This window comes from Cajanus cajan, chromosome 6 (assembly GCF_000230855.2).
Source record: "Cajanus cajan strain Asha chromosome 6, NIPB_CcT2T_4, whole genome shotgun sequence".
Lineage (NCBI taxonomy): Eukaryota > Viridiplantae > Streptophyta > Magnoliopsida > Fabales > Fabaceae > Cajanus > Cajanus cajan.
In genome coordinates this window covers 20,970,563-20,991,746 of record NC_138522.1, presented here as the reverse complement: position 1 = coordinate 20,991,746, position 21,184 = coordinate 20,970,563, and the positions used below count along the sequence as shown (strand labels likewise).

The 21,184-nt window shown below is 33.8% G+C and overlaps 1 protein-coding gene across 3 annotated transcripts; it reads right to left on the bottom strand.

Annotated features, from left to right (window-relative positions):
* Window positions 1-4,464: 4,464 nt before the first annotated feature.
* Window positions 4,465-21,057, bottom strand: LOC109811716 (uncharacterized). Of its 3 annotated transcripts, none has more exons than XM_020375528.3 (15): window positions 20,563-21,051; window positions 20,027-20,484; window positions 18,307-19,449; window positions 18,152-18,223; window positions 17,924-18,004; window positions 17,721-17,761; window positions 17,513-17,600; window positions 17,284-17,436; window positions 15,655-15,846; window positions 15,474-15,553; window positions 15,298-15,367; window positions 15,113-15,214; window positions 6,604-6,709; window positions 6,440-6,527; window positions 4,465-4,864 (listed from the first exon to the last, which is right to left on the bottom strand). In XM_020375528.3, exons 1-15 carry the CDS (start codon window positions 20,897-20,899, stop codon window positions 4,672-4,674), a joined length of 3,204 nt encoding a protein of 1,067 aa, XP_020231117.1. In that variant the 5' UTR covers window positions 20,900-21,051; the 3' UTR covers window positions 4,465-4,671. The 3 variants fall into 3 exon arrangements, 2 of the variants coding, with proteins under 2 accessions (XP_020231117.1, XP_082932982.1); XR_003805298.2 differs by having other exon boundaries at window positions 4,798-4,864; window positions 6,440-6,522; window positions 20,563-21,057; XM_083076856.1 differs by lacking the exon at window positions 17,284-17,436 and having other exon boundaries at window positions 20,563-21,055.
* Window positions 21,058-21,184: the final 127 nt, after the last annotated feature.

The window sequence follows — 21,184 nt, the reverse complement described above, 5'->3', positions numbered from 1 at the left end:
AATACTATTTCATTAAGTTTCAGAAGACTAAAATAATATAAACTTTATAAACACATATCTTTCAAAGATAAGATTCCAATAGTTGTGGAGAAATAGTTTGTGAAACATGAGAATTGTAGATATGTGACGACATAGAAATATGCAACACAGAGATGACAGATAGCATGGTGTCTAGGTGATAAGGTTTTGTCGTGAAGTTTCCTGTAACATCATGATCAAACTCTGTTGTCACTGATCAAGGACACGAGGTTGTAGGCATATGAGGATACTTTGGCACGGGTCATATCTAAAATACAACAATGACACCTATATGCAGCAAGCAGAGGGAATTAATATCACGTGGTTTTATATCATTAATATTTTTTCTTTTTTCTTTTTTTTTCACATGACATGATTCGATGATCACTACTTAGCACTTACTAGTGATATTCATTGAACCTCGACCCTTCAACATTATTCTATTTCTATACCTTCTTATCTCTTCCATTTTGTCCTTTATTTCGGCATCATTACAAGAAATATTATACAGTAATATATAAAAAATATTATTATAAGTACAATATATATAAAAGTATATATCTATTTAATATATAATTTTATAAGTTATATGCAAATAAAAATAATTTTTTACATGACATTTTTTATAATAATTATATATTAACTAGCTACGAAATTAATAATAAGAAATATAAGAAAAGCTCAGACTTTTGCATCAAGTAAATATGGTCTGAAGACATCAATCAGAGGCTGAACACCTCCACAATCAGAGAGAATCGTCTTTAGGAGGTGTTTGGATTGTACAATTCACAAGTCAAAGCATGTTCTTTGCTGACAAATTAACATTTAAAGAAAAAATTTCATTATAATAATTATGATAAACTAATTTAAAGGATTATTTAATAAAAATATATTTATCATTGTTAGGTTGATTTTAAAAGAAAAATAAATAATATTTAAGATTGGGAGAATTATTCTCATTATAAATATTGTATCAAAAAATTTAAGAAAATAAATATCGCATTTTTATTAAATTCTATTACTTATGTACAAATCATAATTAAATTTATAATTGAATGATTATGAGTGACATGTATTGATCTCTCCGTCAATTTAGTATGATATATTAATAAACATAAGAAAATACATAACACCAATTCTATTAATAGGATTTAAAGTTAAGTCTTTTAAGCTTTAATAGTATAATACGGAGATTCAATCATACATGTCAATTATTTTAAACAATTCAATTAGGAATAATGTCAAATTACAAATGTAGGAGATTGATAGTTACTCCAAAAAATCACACAAAAACCTAAAAAGTTAAGAAATTGTTTCACTATCCATAATTCTTATAATTGTCCCAAAAATCATCTAACATTGTAATTATGATCTTGACAAAATTATTCCACTTCCAGTGATGTTTTTATTTATAGTAAAGAATCAAACATAATATTTATATCATATTTGTTACTTTATCTATCATTTTCTTTTTCACATTTTGAACTTCAAGTGAAAATTATTTTCTTTTCACTTTTTGTATTATTTTTTTATGAGAAAATTATTCTATCATTTTCATTTTTGTACAATTTTCCTACTTCTAGTGAGAGAAAATTGTTCAAAATTCTCTATTTGACAATATCTTCTAGATTATTGCAAAAATATTCTTATAACTTATTTTCTTGATTTTGTTTTCAAGACCAATTGTATTTAAATAAATTTCACTATTATATAAATAATACAAATATTCTATCAAATGCATAATATAAAAAACATGATTAAAGATAGAATAATATGAATAATGACAAAATAAACATATGTATGTAATATGCAAGAGCTCTAAGAGGAGAATGCAAGGAATACATCACAAAGATCCGCGTTCATCACCAAACATCTATTGAGGTAAGAAGAGAATGAATGATCTCACTCTAGGGTGTAGATTATATGTTGATAGTGAGATTGACCTCAATTTCTTTTCTGTTCTTGTATGAGGTGAGGAAGAAATCTCAATTTTGTTATGTAATCCATGTTCTTCGTATGTGTTTTATTTGTAATGATTTAGATATATCAATAATCAATTTTGTGTGAATTGAAGTATGTGTGAATCTGAGTGCTTGTAGTTCTTGTTGAAAACCCTTAATTTAAAAGTAAAATGAAGATTGATGAAATCGAGAGATTTTTGTGAAATTGATTAATGCATTTGATTAATTGATGATATATATGTGTAGTTTAGGCATTAATTTATTTTTAATCAATTGGATAGGAAGAATTGAGTTGGGTGTGAGTTATATACTTTGTTATCTAAAAATTCTTGTAAGAACATACATCGACAATTACATGATTTCTTTATATGTGATTAACCAAATTGAGTTCTATTTGTTGGGTTGGAAAGTAGACATTTGATACTACAGTTTAGACTCAAGAATCACATAAAATATTAAGAAATGATTGAGTTATGTGAATTAGAATATGAATCTCATGTTTTGTTTGTGAAATGTAACCTCCATACATTGCAAACCTTGCGAGGAGACTTAAATGGTCGAAATAGGTTTTGTAATCTTCAAAATAGTTTTATCATTGAGGTTAGATTTCCAATGTCATTAGAATCACCCAAAAAGAAGGTTTATAACTCAAGATATGATCAAATTAGTGAGCGAATGTCAAGTTATCATATTTAAGTTGAAAAATGTTACGATTTTGTAATTTTTAAAAATAGTGTATGATAAGAACAATTCTTGAGATCAACATAGAAATTGTAGATAATCATCTCATATTTCCAATAAGATTTAAATCAACTTGATATTATAAGTACAATTCCAAGTATCGTGTTTAAACCCCACAATGTCGTAAAAGCTTAAGGTAAGAAAAGATAGTTAATGAGTTGCGATGATAAATTGTTTTATCCTTTAAATGCTTAATCTTAAAAATGATTTCATATGTTTATATCAATAGTTAAGAAAGATAAAGTATGAGAGGGAATATTTGTGAATAAGTTATGAGTGTGTTATGATAAAGGTATGAAATTATGTTTGTAAAACCTTGTGTTTCAATTTTTGTGCCTATATGAGATATGAAATGTTTCTATGTGATGTGCATGATATAAAATATTTATTCATGTCATGAGAACTTTATGTGATATGAAATGTTGATGTTTGATTTAAAAATGTTGTGTACAACGTTTGAGACGTTAATGAATGATGAGTGTGAGATGATGATAATGTGTGATACAATAATGAAACAATGATAATATGGTATGTAAATGACTTGAGTTTCTGAAAAAGCTATGTGATGCGTACTTGTGATGATGATATGATGAGAATTGTGCAGAGTTTTGTATGCAAGGGTTTAGGGTTTCAAACAATTGTACAAAATATCTCAGACAATTGGCCTTTAGGTTGTAGCTTTCGAGTAGTGAGCCTTTGAGCAGTGTTAAAATGTTTTACTGATGTCACATGCATCTAGCATACTGAAGTTTGTACCCATTGCATATATGTGAATCATAAACATTATAATCTTGTTGATGTTTGTTAAATTGCGTCTTATATTATAATCATTATGATCTAGCATACTGAAGTTTGTATCCGGCTCTATCTTACACTAGTAGTTAAAGTGACACATTTCTTACTCTCCTTTATTTGCTTGCATTCATATGTATATTTTGTAGATGAGAATAATTTTAATGATGCTAGAGATGAGACTTAAGCCTTATGCCATGATGATAGGTTAAACTCTAATAAGATGCAACATCAAAGTATTAGTTTAGGATTTCCACTTTGTTTATTTTTTTTATGTTTACAACTTCATAGTTAATTTACTTATGTAATCACTTTATTTTAGTTACAAGTTATTATGTACTACATCTATTAAGAGAATTTGTGATCAGTATTTATTCAATAAAATCTATTTTCAAAATTTTTCCATCTTTTCTGTTTTATATGTCTATATTAATATGTGAAGTGTAGAATGTGAAATTATATATCAAGATTAGTAGATATTTACAAGAGTCTATCAAAATTGAATTACACAAATGTATCTTCTAGTTTTTCGCTATAATTAGATAACTATCATAATCCTTATCTCATAAATGTCAACATCTCAAATAAGAAAACTTTATCTTCAATTTAACACGTTTTATTTGGTAAATATTTTTAAAAGTTTTACTATGAAGAAAACAAAATTAACACATTATCAGTATAATTATTTTTTCAAACCTAACTAATTATGGTTTGAACATGTTTTATTATATCTATATTTTCTTTCTATAACAAATTTATTTTCTGGCACAATTATTTCTTTCTTTTTTTTATTTTACAAAAAACTAGAGAGTTACAATTTATTTTATTTTACAAATAAAAATTCAAAAAAATAAGATAGTTATTTGGATCTCAGTTTTTTCCATAATTATTCATTTTATAAATAAAGATAATTAGCAAAATATATAAAAATAATAATAATAGTAAATGATAATTTAAAAAATAAAAATTTCAGACTATTAAACGATTTGAATCCAAACACAAGTGCCTCAACTAATTGTAGCATTATCCAGTGGATAATAACATGGATTTTCTGCATGCTGCATGCTGCATGCTGCATGCTGCATGAGAAGTAAAAAAAATAGAAAACGGACTAATATCATGAACAATCAAGCCATATTAGTAATTAGAAAATTACCAATCATGTAGTTTTAGTGGTAGCCTGAACTGCCTGGGAAATACGTCTACAAAGCCTGATAATTCTTGAATAGCCAGCTCTCACACTCTCTGCTGCACTTCTTATCTCATCCGCAAGCGCTGAAGGCAGAGACTTTTGTTCCGCACCCGAAGGATCACATATTATAGATGGAAGGACCTCAGCAGGATACACTCCACTGCTCACACACCATTTTTCAAATCAATCAGCAAATACCAAAAATCAAGTTCATCCCACGCAAGGATAACATTAGGACATAAAACTAAAATGTACAACTAATATTAAAATCAGATCAATGCTCATCAAAGTTGAAGCAAATCACATTAAAACCAGATAACAATAAATTTTAAATTTGTTACAAAATAATACAAATAATATTTTACGTCCTTAAAAATATAATTACTTTTCTTTGTTAAATAAATTTGAAATAAATTTATATCTCGACCCTCAATTAAATTTTATCATTTTTTGTCCTATAAGTCGAAGAAAGAAACTTCAATCCCTCGGGATTACCAATACAATCACTAACTATGAAAATTGAGTAATTGGTGAATTTTTGTTGAAAAATTTACTAACAACGACGCTTGAACAAAGGTATTGAAACAACTTTTTTTCAAATTTTAGAGATTAAAAATATATTTAAACATTTTTAATTGCTGTAAAATGTGGGAACTAAAAAAATTAGGTTTAAATGTGATTTTAGTCCTTCAAGTACCACAATTGTACAATGTTTGTCTCACTAATTTTAATTGAGCACTTTGGGTCTCTCAAGTATCATACTTATACCATTTTAGATCTTAAATTTTTAATTGAATAATTTTAATCCTTTAAATGTCACACTAATGTGATTTTAGTCTCATTAAAAATATAAGAAATTTTGATGTTACATTATCGAGTGACATAACTTTCTTCTAATATATTTATCTTATCTAATATAATTATATGTTTGTAGAAGTATTTGTATTTGTATATACTAATTTATATTTATAAAATTATTAATTTATTTATAATATACAAATAATATTATTGATATTAATTTATAAATAATATCATGATACTAATAATATTTATATATATATATATCATTTGATACATGAATTAAAATTATAATATATGTAAATTAAATGAAACAATTATATAATTTTGAACATTATATATATATATATATATATATATATATAATTTTAAAATTGTTAGATTTTTAATAAAATGGACTAAAATCACACAATTTCTATATTTAAGAGACTAAAATTACTCAATTAAAATTAAAAAGATCAAAATCGTACAATTATAATAATTGAAATACTAAAATTACAAAATTAAAACCTAAGAAAACAAAAGTGCACAATTACAATACTAGAGGGTCAAAAATGCTATTAAGCCAAAACAAAATTATTAAATTATGCAGGGACATAGACAAAATTGTTATATTTGCATGAACAAAAAACATTGATGCTCATGTCATATTTATAGCAGAGACCAAAACAATTAACGACCAACATTGCAGAAATTAAAAAAAAAATACCAGGATTATATACAAAAACTACTGTATTTGAAGGAATTTAGACATATTTAACCTAATAACAATAAATAAATAAATAAAAAATAAGGTTTAATTTGCAGATGTATATAATAAGATATTAATACAAAATCTGAATGGAGATTGCATATGGAAACCCAACAAGAAAGGATCAACTGAGCAGGACACATAATTTAAAATGAAACTGAAATTAAAAAGAATGCAAAAGTTTACCATTTTAAGCATGTTATATCAAAGGTCGCTTTCACCTTCCTCCCACTATAGAAATCAATGAAAGAAAGCTGCAAATCAAGCCGCTGAACTGCAAAAACAGTATGAATTAAAGTGAATAGAATTTAAAAGTAATATTTCAAAGAGTGAAGAAGACTTTTGTTTACCTGAATGAGAATAGAACTTTGCTTCGACCAAATTTCTAATCTCTATCCGAGCTGATTGAACCTCCTCAACGACATCTAGCAAATTACTTAGCAGTGAACTTGTCAACTGCATAGAATAGCAAGTCAGCAGCTAAAACAGAATAGTGGAGAATAGCATTTTTTAATTTTGCTATTTTTTAATGCTTGAAACCTAGGAGGATTTTAAAAAGCAGTCTTAACTCAGTTCAATGCATTTCAGATTCGAGTGATTTTTCCTTCTTAAAAAAGCAGATAAATGTTTAGTTGTCTTTTCTACAACAATAAACTGTTAGGCCTACATCGGTTGCTTTTCAACATGAAGAGTTCTACTCTTCCTATAAAAGCATATCGTTATTCAAACATGATACTCTGTTACTCAGTTCCAATGTTTATAACGAAATAGTGAAGCCCATTGAACTTCCAGTTTGTAGCCAGTTTGGTTTGGTGCATATTCTGTAACTCAGTTCCGATATTTACAACGAAGCATACTCTGTAACTTATTTCCGATATTTATAGCGAACTGGTGAAACCCATTGAACTGCCAGGTTGTAACCAGTTTGGTGCAGGTTCAAGTCAGGTATAGTTTTATAGTCTCTTCAAACAGGACATATGATACGACCAATTCACGGTTGAGCTGATTGGTTTTGATAAATATGGAAAAACTAAATAAAATAATGTTTTGGTAATCTTGTTATGCTGGCCCACGGTTTTGATAAAGATGGAAAAACTAAAAGAATGCTTTGGTAATCTTGTATTGCAAACAAAGAACCTACGGAGAGAATTCTTCTTTCATGGATTTTTCTTATCTATGACATAGCTAATGATAAATTGATTTACAAACAAAATGCCTATTCTTCTACCTTCTCCGATCTCTACCTCGACCTAACTATTCTAACTAGTGCAACTACTTTGAGCTTGGAACTGAGAACACAACCTTGATGGAGAAACAGCTTTAGTAAGGACATCCACACATTGATCAATAGCAGGGTCAAGACATGAATTTCCAGACCTTGTTTACTGAAAACTTATTTCTAGTCTAGTGAGTTGCATATTGCAAAGAATCCACCACTGGCCTATAGAGAGTAGCATCAAGAAATGCCTCAGAGCCTGTTTTTGACAATTCGCAGCCACTGGTCACAGGAGAAGTAATGGGTTTAGACTCTTCTGTATCTGTTTGATTCAGAACCTGTTGGAAGATTGTTGACAAACCCAAAGACAAGAAATTTGTAGGGTGCAGATCAATATACACAATGAAGTGTAAATCTGATGGGACATTAGATTGGTACAAGGCAAGATTGATGGCCAAAGGGTTCAGACAAAGCTATGGCATTAATTATGAGGAGGCATTTGCCCCTACAACAAAAAAGAATATACTAAGAATCATTCTCTCTCTAGCCACCCACTTTGGTTGGTATTTGCAACAATTTGATGTTAAGAATGTCTTTCTGCATGGAAACCTGGAGGAGGAAGTATACATGGAGGTTCCCCCAAGATTTGAATCTCACAATGGAAACAAAGTGTGTAGGTTGAAAAAGGCATTGTATGATCTCAAACAATCTCCTCGAGCATGATTTGGAAGAATTACTTAAGCCATGAAGTCCTTGGGATACAAATAGAGTCAAGGTGATCATACTTTATTCATAAAACATTCTCCCAATGCCAAACTCACCATATGATTGTTTCAAGAGATACAAAAAACTGGCAACTCATTTTGAAATGAAGGAATTGGGAAAACTTAAGTATTTCCTAGGAATAAAGGTTGCATACTCCAAAAAAGGGATATTTATTTCTCAAAGGAAATACATTCTTGATTTTTTGAAAGAAACGTGAAAATTGGAGTGCAAGACAACAAGAGTGCCCATTGAGCAAAATCACAAGATAGGAAGTGAAGAAAGTCCACCTATAGAGAAGTCTCAATACCAAAGATTGGTAGGGAAGTTGTTATATCTATCACATACTAGGCCTAACCTTGCATATGGGGTTAGTGTGGTTAGCCAATTTTTGCATGACTCCCATGAGATACACCTTCAAGCAGTTAAGAGGATTCTCCAATATCTAAATGCAAGTCCAAGTAAGGGATTATTATTTACTTGGATGTTAAGATGGTTTTGGTAAAGTGTTTCTCACACTTTCTTCATTACTTGAGTATATAAAAACATACAACATAGGCTGAAAAAGGCTAAGAGCCTAAGACTGCTGAGAGCCTAGGACTGCTGATCAGACATACAAAAGAAGATAATATTAAATACAAAGGCTTCCCTAATAAGCTATTCTAACACTCCCCCTCAAGCTGAAGCATACAGATTGTATGCACCAAGCTTGGAACATAAGAACTGAATGCGAGGCCCCCTCAATGATTTAGTCATAACATATGCAAGTTGTTCATTGGATGTGACAAATTTGGTAACAATTTCCTTAGACAACAGCTTCTCTCTAACAAAATGACAATCAACTTCTATATGTTTAGTTCTCTCATGAAATACTGGATTGGAGGCAATGTGGAGTGCAACTTGATTATCACAATACAACTTCATTGGATGACCTTCACAAAACTTTAACTCTTGAAGAAGTTGCTTAATCCACATAAGTTCACAAGTAATTAAGGCCATAGCACGATATTCAGCCTCATCACTGGATCGAGCAACAACATTTTGCTTCTTACTCTTCCAAGATATGAGATTTCCACCTAGGAACACACAGTAGCCAGTAGTGGAACGTCGGTCTATAGGACAACCAGCCCAATCAGCATCACAATAGCCAGAAATTTGGCTGTCTCCTTTGTCCTCATACAACAATCCTTGTCCTGGTGCCTTTTTGATATATCTAAGGATACGTAAAACAACATTCCAATGATTAATATGAGGGGCCTGCATGAATTGACTAACAATCCCTACTGCAAAACAAAGATCAGGTCTTGTGATTGTGAGATAAATAAGCTTCCCAACCAATCTTCTATATCTCTCTAGGTCTGTGAACAGTTCACCTTGATCAACCATCAACTTTTGGTTAGGATCCATAGGACTATCAATGGGCTTGCAATCCAACATGTCAGTTTCCTTCAAGATATCAATAGCATATTTTCTTTGTGAAATCACAATGCCTTCCTTTGATTGGGCAACCTCAATACCCAAAAAATATCTCAGATGCCCAAGGTCTTTGGTCTGGAACATAAACAATCAAATAAACACATCTCCCAGGTGAAGTGTGACAATAGAACACTGAATGATCTGCTTCACTCCTTTTCAACCCAAAATTCTGCACCACATGACTAAATTTTCCGAACCAAGCTCGAGGAGATTGTTTGAGACCATAAAGGGATCTTCGCAATTTGCAAACTAAACCAAACTCCCCCTGAGCAACAAACCCAAGAGGTTGCTCCATGTAAATTTCCTCCTCCAACTCCCTATGAAGAAACGCATTTTTAATATCTAATTGGTGGACTGGAGAGGCCAATGCCGAATAGCTGCCATAGCAAGGAAGAGACGAACTGTAGGGATTTTGGCCATAGGAGAAAAGGTATCACCATAATCTAGGCCATAAATTTGAGTATATCCCTTGGCCACCAATCGGGCTTTGAGTCGATCAACTGTACCATCAGGCCCAACTTTAATGGCGTAGACCCATCTACAACCAACTGGTTGTTTACCAAGAGGAAGTGGTACTAACTCCCAGGTGTCACTATGTTCAAGAGCTTGCATTTCAGCAATCATAGCTTGTCGCCATCCAGGATGATCAAGTGCCTCATGGACATTTTTTAGGAATGGTTAAAGGAGATATAGCGAAGATAAAAGAACAATATAAAGGAGATAATCGATGATAACTCAAAAAATTATAGATAGCATGAGGGTTCCGAGTCGAACGAATACCTTTGCGAAGGGCAATTGGCCAGCCTGAACTCTCATCATTAGGACCCGTAGTAGGGGGACTTGATGGTGAAGGAGATGAAGTTGGTGGTTCTTCAAGTATTGTCAAATCAATTTGTCGAGTTCGACGCTAATAAGTGAGAAGAAGAGATGAAGTATCGGAAATGGGTCTATTTGTGGACAAGGTGGGTTGAGTGACCTCTTGATTAGGGGCTAAAGGTTGAAGTGGTATGGACAGATGGGAAGAGACAGACAGGTAGAACCTGTTGGATTGTCACAGAATCATTTGTAGAGGATAGGAAAAAGGGAGTTTGTTCAAAAAAGGTAACATCCGCAGACATGTAAAATTTTTTGGTCTTTGGAGAGTAACACTTGTACCCTTTCTGGAGACGAGAATAGCCTAGAAAAACACATTTGATAGCCCTAGCCGATAGCTTATCTAAACCAGGAGAGACATCATGGACAAAACATGTACACCCAAAGACTCTAGGTGAGACATGAAACAAGGGTTCCTTTGGAAAGATAATCGAGTAAGGAATTTTATTCTCAAGAGAAGAAGATGGCATTCTATTTATTAAAAAACAGGCTATAAGAATTGCATCACCCCAATGATGTACAGGAACATTTGCATTGAGCATCAGGGTGCGTGCAGTCTCTACAAGGTGTCTATTTTTCCTTTCTGCTATTCCATTTTGTTGGGGTGTGTGTGGACATGTAGACTGATGTAAAACACCTTGTGAGGATAAAAAGGAAGATAATTCAAAGGAGAAATATTCTTTGGCATTATCACTTTTAAAAATTTTGATTGTTTTTCCAAATTGTTTCTGAATTTCATTAAAGAAAGAAACAAATATAGACAAAAGTTCAGAACGATCTTTCATTAACTACACCCAAGTACATCGAGAAAATTCATCAATAAAGGTTACAAAATATCTGAAACCAAAAGATGTTACATGGCCTAGACCCCAAATGTCAGAGTGAATGGTGGTAAAAACTGAGTTACATCTTTTTTCAATTTGTTTGGGAAAGGATGATCTAACATGTTTGCCTAGTTGACATGACTCACAACCTAACTCTTCCAATGTTTTGAGACTAGGAACTAAGAGTTTCAACTTGGACAAACTTGGATGACCCAAACGATCATGCAAAAGCTTGGGTGGCAAAACAACAACACAAGATGCAGATGGTTGCATTCCAAAATAGTAAAGACCACCAAATTCATGTCCTACGCCAATCATCCTGCCCGTACCACGTTCTTGAATGACACAAGATTCAGCATTAAAAGTTACTAAACAGTTTAAGGATTTAGTTAATTGACTCAAAGAGATTAAATTGAAAGGACAGTTAGGGACAAATAAAACAGATTTTAAATTTAACATGGGAGAAAGTGAAACTTGACCAATTCCTTTGGGAGCAATTTTGGATCCATCTGCTAAGGTGATAAGATGGGGTGATTTAAGAGAGGACATGGACAAGAATAGAGAATCATTACCAGCTATGTGATCAGAGGCACCTGAATCAATGATCCATGGACTTTGACTTGCAGTTAATTGAGAAATACAGGTTGTAGAAATAGTAGGGGTAAAGGAAGATTAAGCTTGACTCATAGCTTTCCATTGAAGATATTCTTGATAATCATTTTCAGGAATCTTCCTATCAAACTTTTCTGATTGATCAGATTTTGACAGATTTGCTATCTTTTCTGAAAAACCATGGAGAGAGTAACAATTCTCTTGAGTATGACCCATCCTTTTGTAGTAAGAACATTGAGGACGACTACTTCTACCCCCTCTTCCTCGGTTTCCACGACCACCTCTTCCCCGGGAAGAGACCATAGCAGAAGCTTCAACAATGGCGGTAGAATTTTCACTCTTGGCTTCAGTTGGAACTCAAAGTAGTCTAGTAACTAAGTTGTCCATTGAAGGAATTTCATGACCGGTCAGGAGATGATTTTACGAACATGATTAAAGTCTGAATGCAATGTTCGTAAAATCATCACCATATATAGCCTATCAAGTTTTTTCTTCATTCCTTCCAATAACTCATCATCAAAAAATAATTTTAGTTCTTCCACAGCAGCTTGAGCTTCAGCCACATGAGAAACCATATCATGACTAGTTTGTCTCAAAGAGGCTAATTTTTGTGCAGCATCATATAGCCTTTGAATGTCATTAGCATAGATACTTTGAGCCTTCTTCCAAAAAGAGCAACAAGTTTTAAAGGCTCTAAGTGTTCCCAGTATATTGGGTTCCACAGATTACCACAAAATAGCACATAACTGAAAATCAACTTTCTTCCACTGAGCTTTATTCTCTATTAACCCCTCAATGTCTTCCTTTACTAGGTGGTCATGGTGTCCTTGACCAAGGAACCAAAGTTCCACAAATGCAGCCCATGAGAGATAGTTCTTCCCATTTAACTTTTCTGTAGTAATGGTAGGTGTACCGGCAATAGCAAGAGCAGGACCTAAAGAAGCCATGGTAGAAGAAGAAAATTGGAAATAAAGATGAATGGAAGAAGATGAACAGTGACCGCGACCCAAACGACCAACTAGAACAATAAATTGAGGTCTGAAACAAACCCAGAAAGCTCAAACGAGCACAACGGTGGCAGCGTGGCGGACTTCCAGCCATAGTTTTAAAAACCGGACCAATCATCGAACCAGTTAAGGTACTGGGTCAGTAGGTCAAAAGATTGAACCGGTGGGTCACTAGTTAAACTACATGACTCGATTTTTATTTATTTTTATTAAAAAAAATATTCATATTAAATATATTTTATACTTATAAATTTTAATAAATTCATATCTTATTTTAAATTTCAATTTTTCTATCTTATTTAAAATTATTTTTATTTTTATTTTATAAAAAAATACATAAAAAAATTACATGTTAAACTATATATTAATATAAATTAAAAATATAAATAATATGTACATATATAATATGCTTGCAATTGATATCACAAAATAATATATGTAATATCTACATAGATATTATATTATTAAATATATAATTTAAAATTAATAATATACTATAAAAGTTATTTAAGTTGTATATATTACAAACAAATACATTAGAACAAGTAGTCATTGTTATATTTAATAAGACTCTTTGCTCTTCCATTAAGAGATTCAATTTTCATTATTATTTTTGTAGTTTATGGTCCCTTAAAAAAATAAGAAAAAAAAGTGGTTGAACCAGTTTGACCTACCGGTTCACCGGTTGAACTGGAAAATTGACCAGTTCAATCTGGTTTGAAACGGGTCGACTGCATAACCGATCCAACTTAAGATTCGGACCAGTTGGACCACCGGTTCCCGGTCCAACCGGTCCGACTGGCGAGTTTGATCCGGGTTTTAAATCACTGCTTCCAGCGACCAGAAGGCAGCGCGAGACACACGCGCTTGACGGACCAGACACTTGGAGCGGCGCGTGGGAGCGCATGGAGACTTCGATGCGCTCAAAACCAACAAGGTTGGGTCGTGCTCAACGAGGCGCACCAAACCCTACGTTCATCAAAGAATTTGGTCGCCGACGGCCGGCGACGAACAGTGGCCAGCGACGACGAACGGTGACCAGAGGTGGCGAACGACGGAGAGCGACAGAGCGGAATCGGACCCGCTCTGATACCAACTTGAATGTTAAGATGGTTTTGGAAAAGTGTTTCTCACACTTTCTTCATTACTTGATTGAGTATATAAAAACATACAACATAGGCTGAAAAAGGCTAAGAGCCTAGGACTGCTGAGAGCCTAGGACTGCTGACCAGACATACAAAAGAAGATAATATTAAATACAAAAGCTTCCCTAATAAGCTATTCTAACATATTTAAAAGAAAAGAAAAGGCTTATTGTTCATGGAGATATACACTAATGTTGACTATGCAAGGTCCATCACAAGTAGAAGATCCATTTTCGGTTATTGTATGTTTCTTGGTGGAAATCTAGTAACATGTAGAAGCAAGAAACAAATGTACTAATGTAGTTGCTATATCTAGTTCAGAAGTTGAGTTTTGAGTTATGGCACATGGCATATATGTGAAGGATTATGGATGAAAGTTATTTTTGATGACCTTAAAGTTAAATACGAGGTCGAATGTTGTTTTGTGATAACAATTCGTATATCAACACCACTCATAACCAAGTTCAACATGACAAAAGGAAATACAGAGATTGATAAATATTTCATCAAAGAGAAGTTGGATGGTTCCCTTATAGTTATAACTCATAGCTACAAGAGTTCAAGTAACAGATGTCTTCACAACAGGATTTCCAAGTGCTAGATTCCAAGATCATATTGGCTAGTTGGGAATGATCGACATTTATTTATCGACTTGAGAGGGAGTGCTGTAAATATTATAGATACTTAGAAGATCTAGAATATCTTTAAATATCTTTAGATATTTGTTTCCCTATTTCTTTATTATTGTTATTTTCTTATTTAAGCATTGTTATTTACTCTATAAATAGGGATATTAGAGAATGTACAAAATACACAATCAATATACAATTTTTCTTTTTTCAACTATAGTAACCCCTAAAAAAGGATAGAAAATATGAAATAAAAAATATAAACCAACTTGCTACAAGAAAATTATCATTATCATAAGAGTTAAAGTAATCCACCTGTGTTTCATGTGCCATACTGCGTGAACCAGTGCATTTCTTTGAGATAAGAGGATTTAAGACAAACAAGAATGCAGAAAAAGCATCCAAGTTTGAAAAGGTCTGAAGAATAGACACACCATTTTAGAAAAAGAATATGAATATTGAATGTTATAATAAAACAGATAAATTGTCAACCAAATCACCTTTCCGATATTCACATCATTCAAGTTATTTGATATTACTATGCTAGAATGACCAGTATTTACTGTGAACCTACATTCCATTAAATTAAGTAGTAAGTTCCACATTTAGTCATACCATGAAAGATATACTTAAGCTCCAATCACAAAAATAAGGAAGCCAAGAAGGATTAACTAACCTCTGGGTTATATAACCACAATAGTTGAGACAAACTTTGTAACAACCATCCTTGTGCTCAAAATCTTCCATTTCCCATAACTGGGAGGAAAAAGTAGAAACAAAGAGGAGGTTTGCCAGAATTCAGAAAATGATATACATATCTTGTATGTGAACAAGAACCATATTTAAAGTCACAAGACCTTCAAACTCTGGAGTATATACTTGCAAGGCATCCTCTTCTGCAAATAACCAGAAACAGCTTTCATGGTGTTGGTATAGCTTTGATCCCCTCCTATCTTGCAGTATCTGCATAGGAATTCACTTAAGGATTTTGCTTTCGAATCCAAAGTTTCAAGCTCCTGCTTCTTTTCCAATACTTTGTTGCAAGAAACCTAGCAATGAACAATAACATATTGCCAATTGAAATGCTATGGCAGACAATTCAAACCTCTTATGATCAAGTTGCACCATCAAACTATGGACACTTGAACAGGAACAAGGGACAAATGCAAAGGAAAATACATCATGCATCTAACAAAACTTAGGATTAAGCAGAATATAATTGATTTATTATTGATAATTATGTCTCGGATTAACAATAACTGTATCTTTAAACTATCCATATTGAGTATAAATAATGATTATATTTTGAGGAATTATAAATTCTGATCATCTATTATTTGTGCATTAGAAATTATTTTCATTGTATAATATTGATGGGATCAGCTGCTCCACGCAGCTATCTACAATTAATCACTTGGAAGATCTTTAGAATAAATTGGTGATATCAATAATTATAATGCGTATTTCTTAAATAGGATGTAACAGATCTCTGATTCATTGTTTCAAATGGCTGAAGTTTGTTTGAAGGAAATTCTTTGTTAGGGCTTATGCCTATGTACTTGTTCTGTACTAGAAGTTTTAAATTAATTCCAGAATCCTGTCAATTAAATCTTCTGGTTTTTGTTCAAATTCTTGAGTCTAACACAATCATTTGTTTTTCTTCAGGACAAGGGTCGCCTACTTTTGTTAAGGTCAAACTTGTTTGGCCTTTAGTCAAAATATAGTTGGTTTCAGGCAGTTAGATATGAAAGAAGGAAGAGAAAGAATAAAGATTTTAAATAATATTCTCTTATATAATGATATGATCCATGTAAAATCATATGATGTGTTGTCATGTGATGGATCCATAAGACAATGTACGAAGTACAACTCCTTGATGAATCAATATTAGACTAAAAACCCTAACTAAATAAGGAAATTGTTGAAAATACGTAAATAGCATCCAGGTTCACAGTATTGGGGTAACAAGGGATGCAAAAAAAACCCGTACCCACAGGTATCCGCAGATAAAATCAACCACGGGTAGAAAATGAATATTGTAAACGGGTATCCAAGGGTATCAGATACATATATTTTTTATACCCGCATGTTAACAGGAAGGATACAAGTATAATAGTATTTGTACCGCAGATACCTCTACCCGCTAATATTCAATTTATTTGGACTTATATGAATTCAATTTTATTTGAACATGTATAACTTTGATTTTATTTGGATTTTGTTTGGACTTATAATAGTTGAGTATTGTACTTTATTATTAGTCTATATAATTCAGCTCCACTATGTACTTCAGCACAATTTTCGTCAAGTCTCTCATTCTCTTCTCTTAATGATATCTAGAGCCTGATAAGAGGCAACCCTGTTTCATGCATTCCTGGTGGATGGACCCACAACCCACCGGTGCAAATTTTTTTTCCAATAACCATGTTTCCCCAGTCCCCAACTTCCTGTCAATTTAAATATACTTCACTCGCACATAATTATACCTGACATCTTCCCTGGGAACTAGACAATGTTGTACGAGTGTGACTATCATCAGCTTGAGTGTCCATTGCCCCACTTTTAGATGAAGATGGAATCAAATTTAATTTTATCTTCTCACACTCTTGAAGCCCAGAGCTTACCTGTTGTACCTTTTTCTGTGTACAGGGGAAGTTCATGTCACCAACCGTGAGCATGGCTAAATACTAACATGTAAGACGTAAGATAGAATACCTGTAATTTGTCATGCTTCAGATGCAATAGTTGTAACTTTGCCTTCTCATATGCTATATTATACAGCAATGTTTTTGTTTCAGCAACCCTGCAAAGATTACTTTAAGCTCACATCACCAATCATATCAAAAACAGTTTCATAACCATACATGTATCAAACAGCATAATTCACATTCCAGTGTTACTTAGTCAAACAGCATAAACATACCTCTTTTCTCTAAGAAAGTTTACATGATCAGTTATTTTGTTCTGGAAACAAAGAAACAAAACCATGTGATTTAAATAAATGGATTCCAGGCTTATATTGTCTTTAGAGAAAGAAATATGTTCTAATTACCATAAAATGTAAGTTGTTCATGATATAATATAACCAGAAAGGTGTGTTAAATTTGATTATCTAATCTAACAGACCTGAGATTGAATTTCAGAACAAAGAATCTCCACCTTCCTAACTTTCTGCAGATGAACCAAGATATCTTCCAGCCTGCCAATCTAAATATTGAAGGGGAGAAATGAATTATTTATATAAATAGCTACAAATTTATGTGAACAATAAAAACTAAATTGTATGCAAGAAAATCCACAATTTTATTTGAATACTGTCATTTTTAAAGCCTACACCCACGTATTAGAACATACCGATCTCAAATTTAGCTTGTCAATTGAAGAAGGTAGCAACTGATTTGTTTCCACTAAGAAATTTTTAAGAATCTGCAACGTATTTGAAAAGTTCAGAGGCTCATCTAAACAACTGAAATTATATATGACACAACATAAAAAAACAGAAGCCATACAAGATCCCCATCATTCCATGTCTGATCTCCAAGCTTCTCTCTTTCACTTCTCACAGAACCTGTTTGCTCCAAAACTAACTGGTCACCATTCCCATTTCTCCGAACCACTGGGCTGCTATCAATCCTCCCTATTTTATCTATATTATCTCCATTGCTTAATAACTCAACACCTTTTCTTTTCTTCCCAGAAGAAATCTCAATACCTAATTTAGTAAGAGGGCTTTGAGCTACTTGGAGTACTGAATGGTAGATGTTATCAAGACCATTACCATCTAAGTTACCCTTGGGAGACAAGTCTTGAATACTAAGAGGGTCCCGCAGGGAATGCAACGGAGTTGTTACCTCTTGGATACAAAGGTTAGGAACCAGAATTTCATCTTTCCCTTCCTCAGCCGTGATATCTTCCAGTTCCACATCTACCACCTTCGTTAAATGAGTTATTTGTGAGGGTGAAGCTGGCATTTCCACAGCTTTAGAATTTTCATCATTATAAGAAACATTATCTAAAATCAAATTTAAGTTTTCCTCGTCCATTTTGGTGTTCACAGTCTCCTCATTTTGACTTGACTTGCAAATATTCTTAAAAGACTGAATTCCACAATCATTACTATCAACCAAATGTTTACACATGTTGCTCTCTGGTGTTAAACTAAACAGTTTTTCCTTTATAGGAGTTCGGTGACTTTCATCTTGCTTGTATTCACGATCTCTTTTATTTGACAGAGAAAATCCAGGAGAGTATTTTGATAATCTAGCTTTCAATATGTCCATTCCATCTTTGACACTCGACATGATAGGGCTAGTCTCAAGAGTTTTCATCTTCGAAATGCTTCTCCTATGTACAGAAGATGAAGTTGCACCATGTGCAACATGGACTGCCAAACCAAACAAATCAGTTGGCTCCAAGGCTGGAGTTACATTTCCAGCATGCCTGGATGAATGAGGAGAACTCAATTGTTTTCTTCCAGACAATGACAATGGCGTAAACCCATGTATTGGATTTCGGTTTACTTGATCAGACTTATGATTGGAGTCAGACACCTGTACTCTCTCTAGTGGTGTTCCTCTATTATCTTTCTCAAAGTCCAGTTGTCTACAAATTGACACAGTTGCATCTTCATCTTTAGTAAACTCTTCAATTTCCTGCAAAACAAAATAACATGACTTAAACCTACACACAACCTTAACAGCATCAATAGGAGATATAAGGATAGCCACAAAAGTATATCGTTAATAAACCATACTCACCTTCAACTTAAAACCATCAATCAAATCAAAATCATACAATATGCAAACAAAAGTTATACCTCCTAAAAAACGACCGGAAGAACCAAAGAAACAAACAAATGTAAATTGCAAGAAGGCTCCTAAAATAAGAGTGTGTTTGGATAAATTTCTCCTGAAGCCCTGTTAGGAGTAGAAAGGAAAAAGAAAATACGATTTTTCATAAGCTAAAATTAGCTTATGCATTGGTTATTTTGTAGAGGCTCTCTCGTAAAGCTTCTCTAAAGAATTACAAATTACGTTATGCATTGGCTAATTTGTAAAAGTCCTCTTGTATAACTTCTCTAAAAAAAATTACAAAATTAGTTTTATGTATATGCTAGTTTTAACTTATGCCCAAGGTTATTTCATTTTTTTTCCAATTTATTTTTCTCTGAGAAATGGTTCTAAACAAGTTTATCTAATCAAACCTTAAGAAGAAGATATTATTTCTCACCTTCGTTGAAGACTCAGAGTGTTGTATTTGGTTAAGTTGAGCATGTGGAGAGGCAACCAAACCTTCCATGTTGCGTTGTGTCGAGTCTTTAGGCGCTCCTTCTGCCAAAATTGCATCAAACGCGGGAGAGCATTCGTCGTATTCGCAACTACTTTGGTGCTCTCCCTCGATGCTCATGTCGTTCGAGTCTCTGCCAGCGCTTATCTCCGGATCCAGCGCCACCTCTAGCGGCCTCTTCGCCTCCGTGAGCTCCATGTAACTTCCCTGAGTGCTCGGCGTCGTGAAGCCGCCGAATTGGCGCGTCTTGATGTCGCCGGAATCCGACCGAGCGAAACTCCGGTAATGCAGCGAGAACGCCGTGGAGTCCATCGTGACGTCGTCGGAGACGCCGGAGTCCGACAACCGGTCCGGTCTGATGAAACAAGCCGACACCGGACCGTGAAAGTCGTCGTCATCATCTGCATACACCGGAAGCAAGTGCAACAAACGTGAGCAAGCGAAACCGAGTGAAGCGAAAGGAAATTGTTAGGGCTTACCGTCGACGTCATCGGCGGTGGTGCTGCTGCCGCCGGGGGAGGGAGAGCCGATTGGGCGGAGGAAGGAGTTTCCGGCCTGGGCGGCGTCGGCGTCGTCTAGTTGCGGCGGCTCGTCGTCGTCGCTGTCGGAGGCGAGGTCGCGGAAGAACCCTACGACGGAGGGATCGGAGGGCGCTTCGGAGGGAGAAGAAGAGTCGTCGTCGCGGCGGAAGACATGGACGGAGGTGATTTCGTTGTCGGCGAAGCTCACGCGGCGCGCCCTCTTCTTCTTCAGCGCGACGGTGTCGTCGTCTTCGGCTTGGGCTTGGGCTTGGGCGTTGTTCTTCGAAGGCTCCATTGTGATGTTTGGACTTTGGAGTTTCGCTCTCGCTGCTTGCGGCGTGTTTGGCTTAGAGAAGGATTGGGGACGGAAGCCGAATCAACATTGTGCGGGAAATGCAAATTTTCTTTTAGCCTTTTGAAATTCTACACTGCATTGGTTTCATTTCATTTATGAAACGTGGACAACAGGGTGGAGGACATGGAAACACGTTTTAAACCGTTAGATCTCTTTGATTTTAATTCAAATGTTAAGAAGGGTGGTTTGATTTCTGTTTTTATTTTTTATTATTTTTTATTTTTA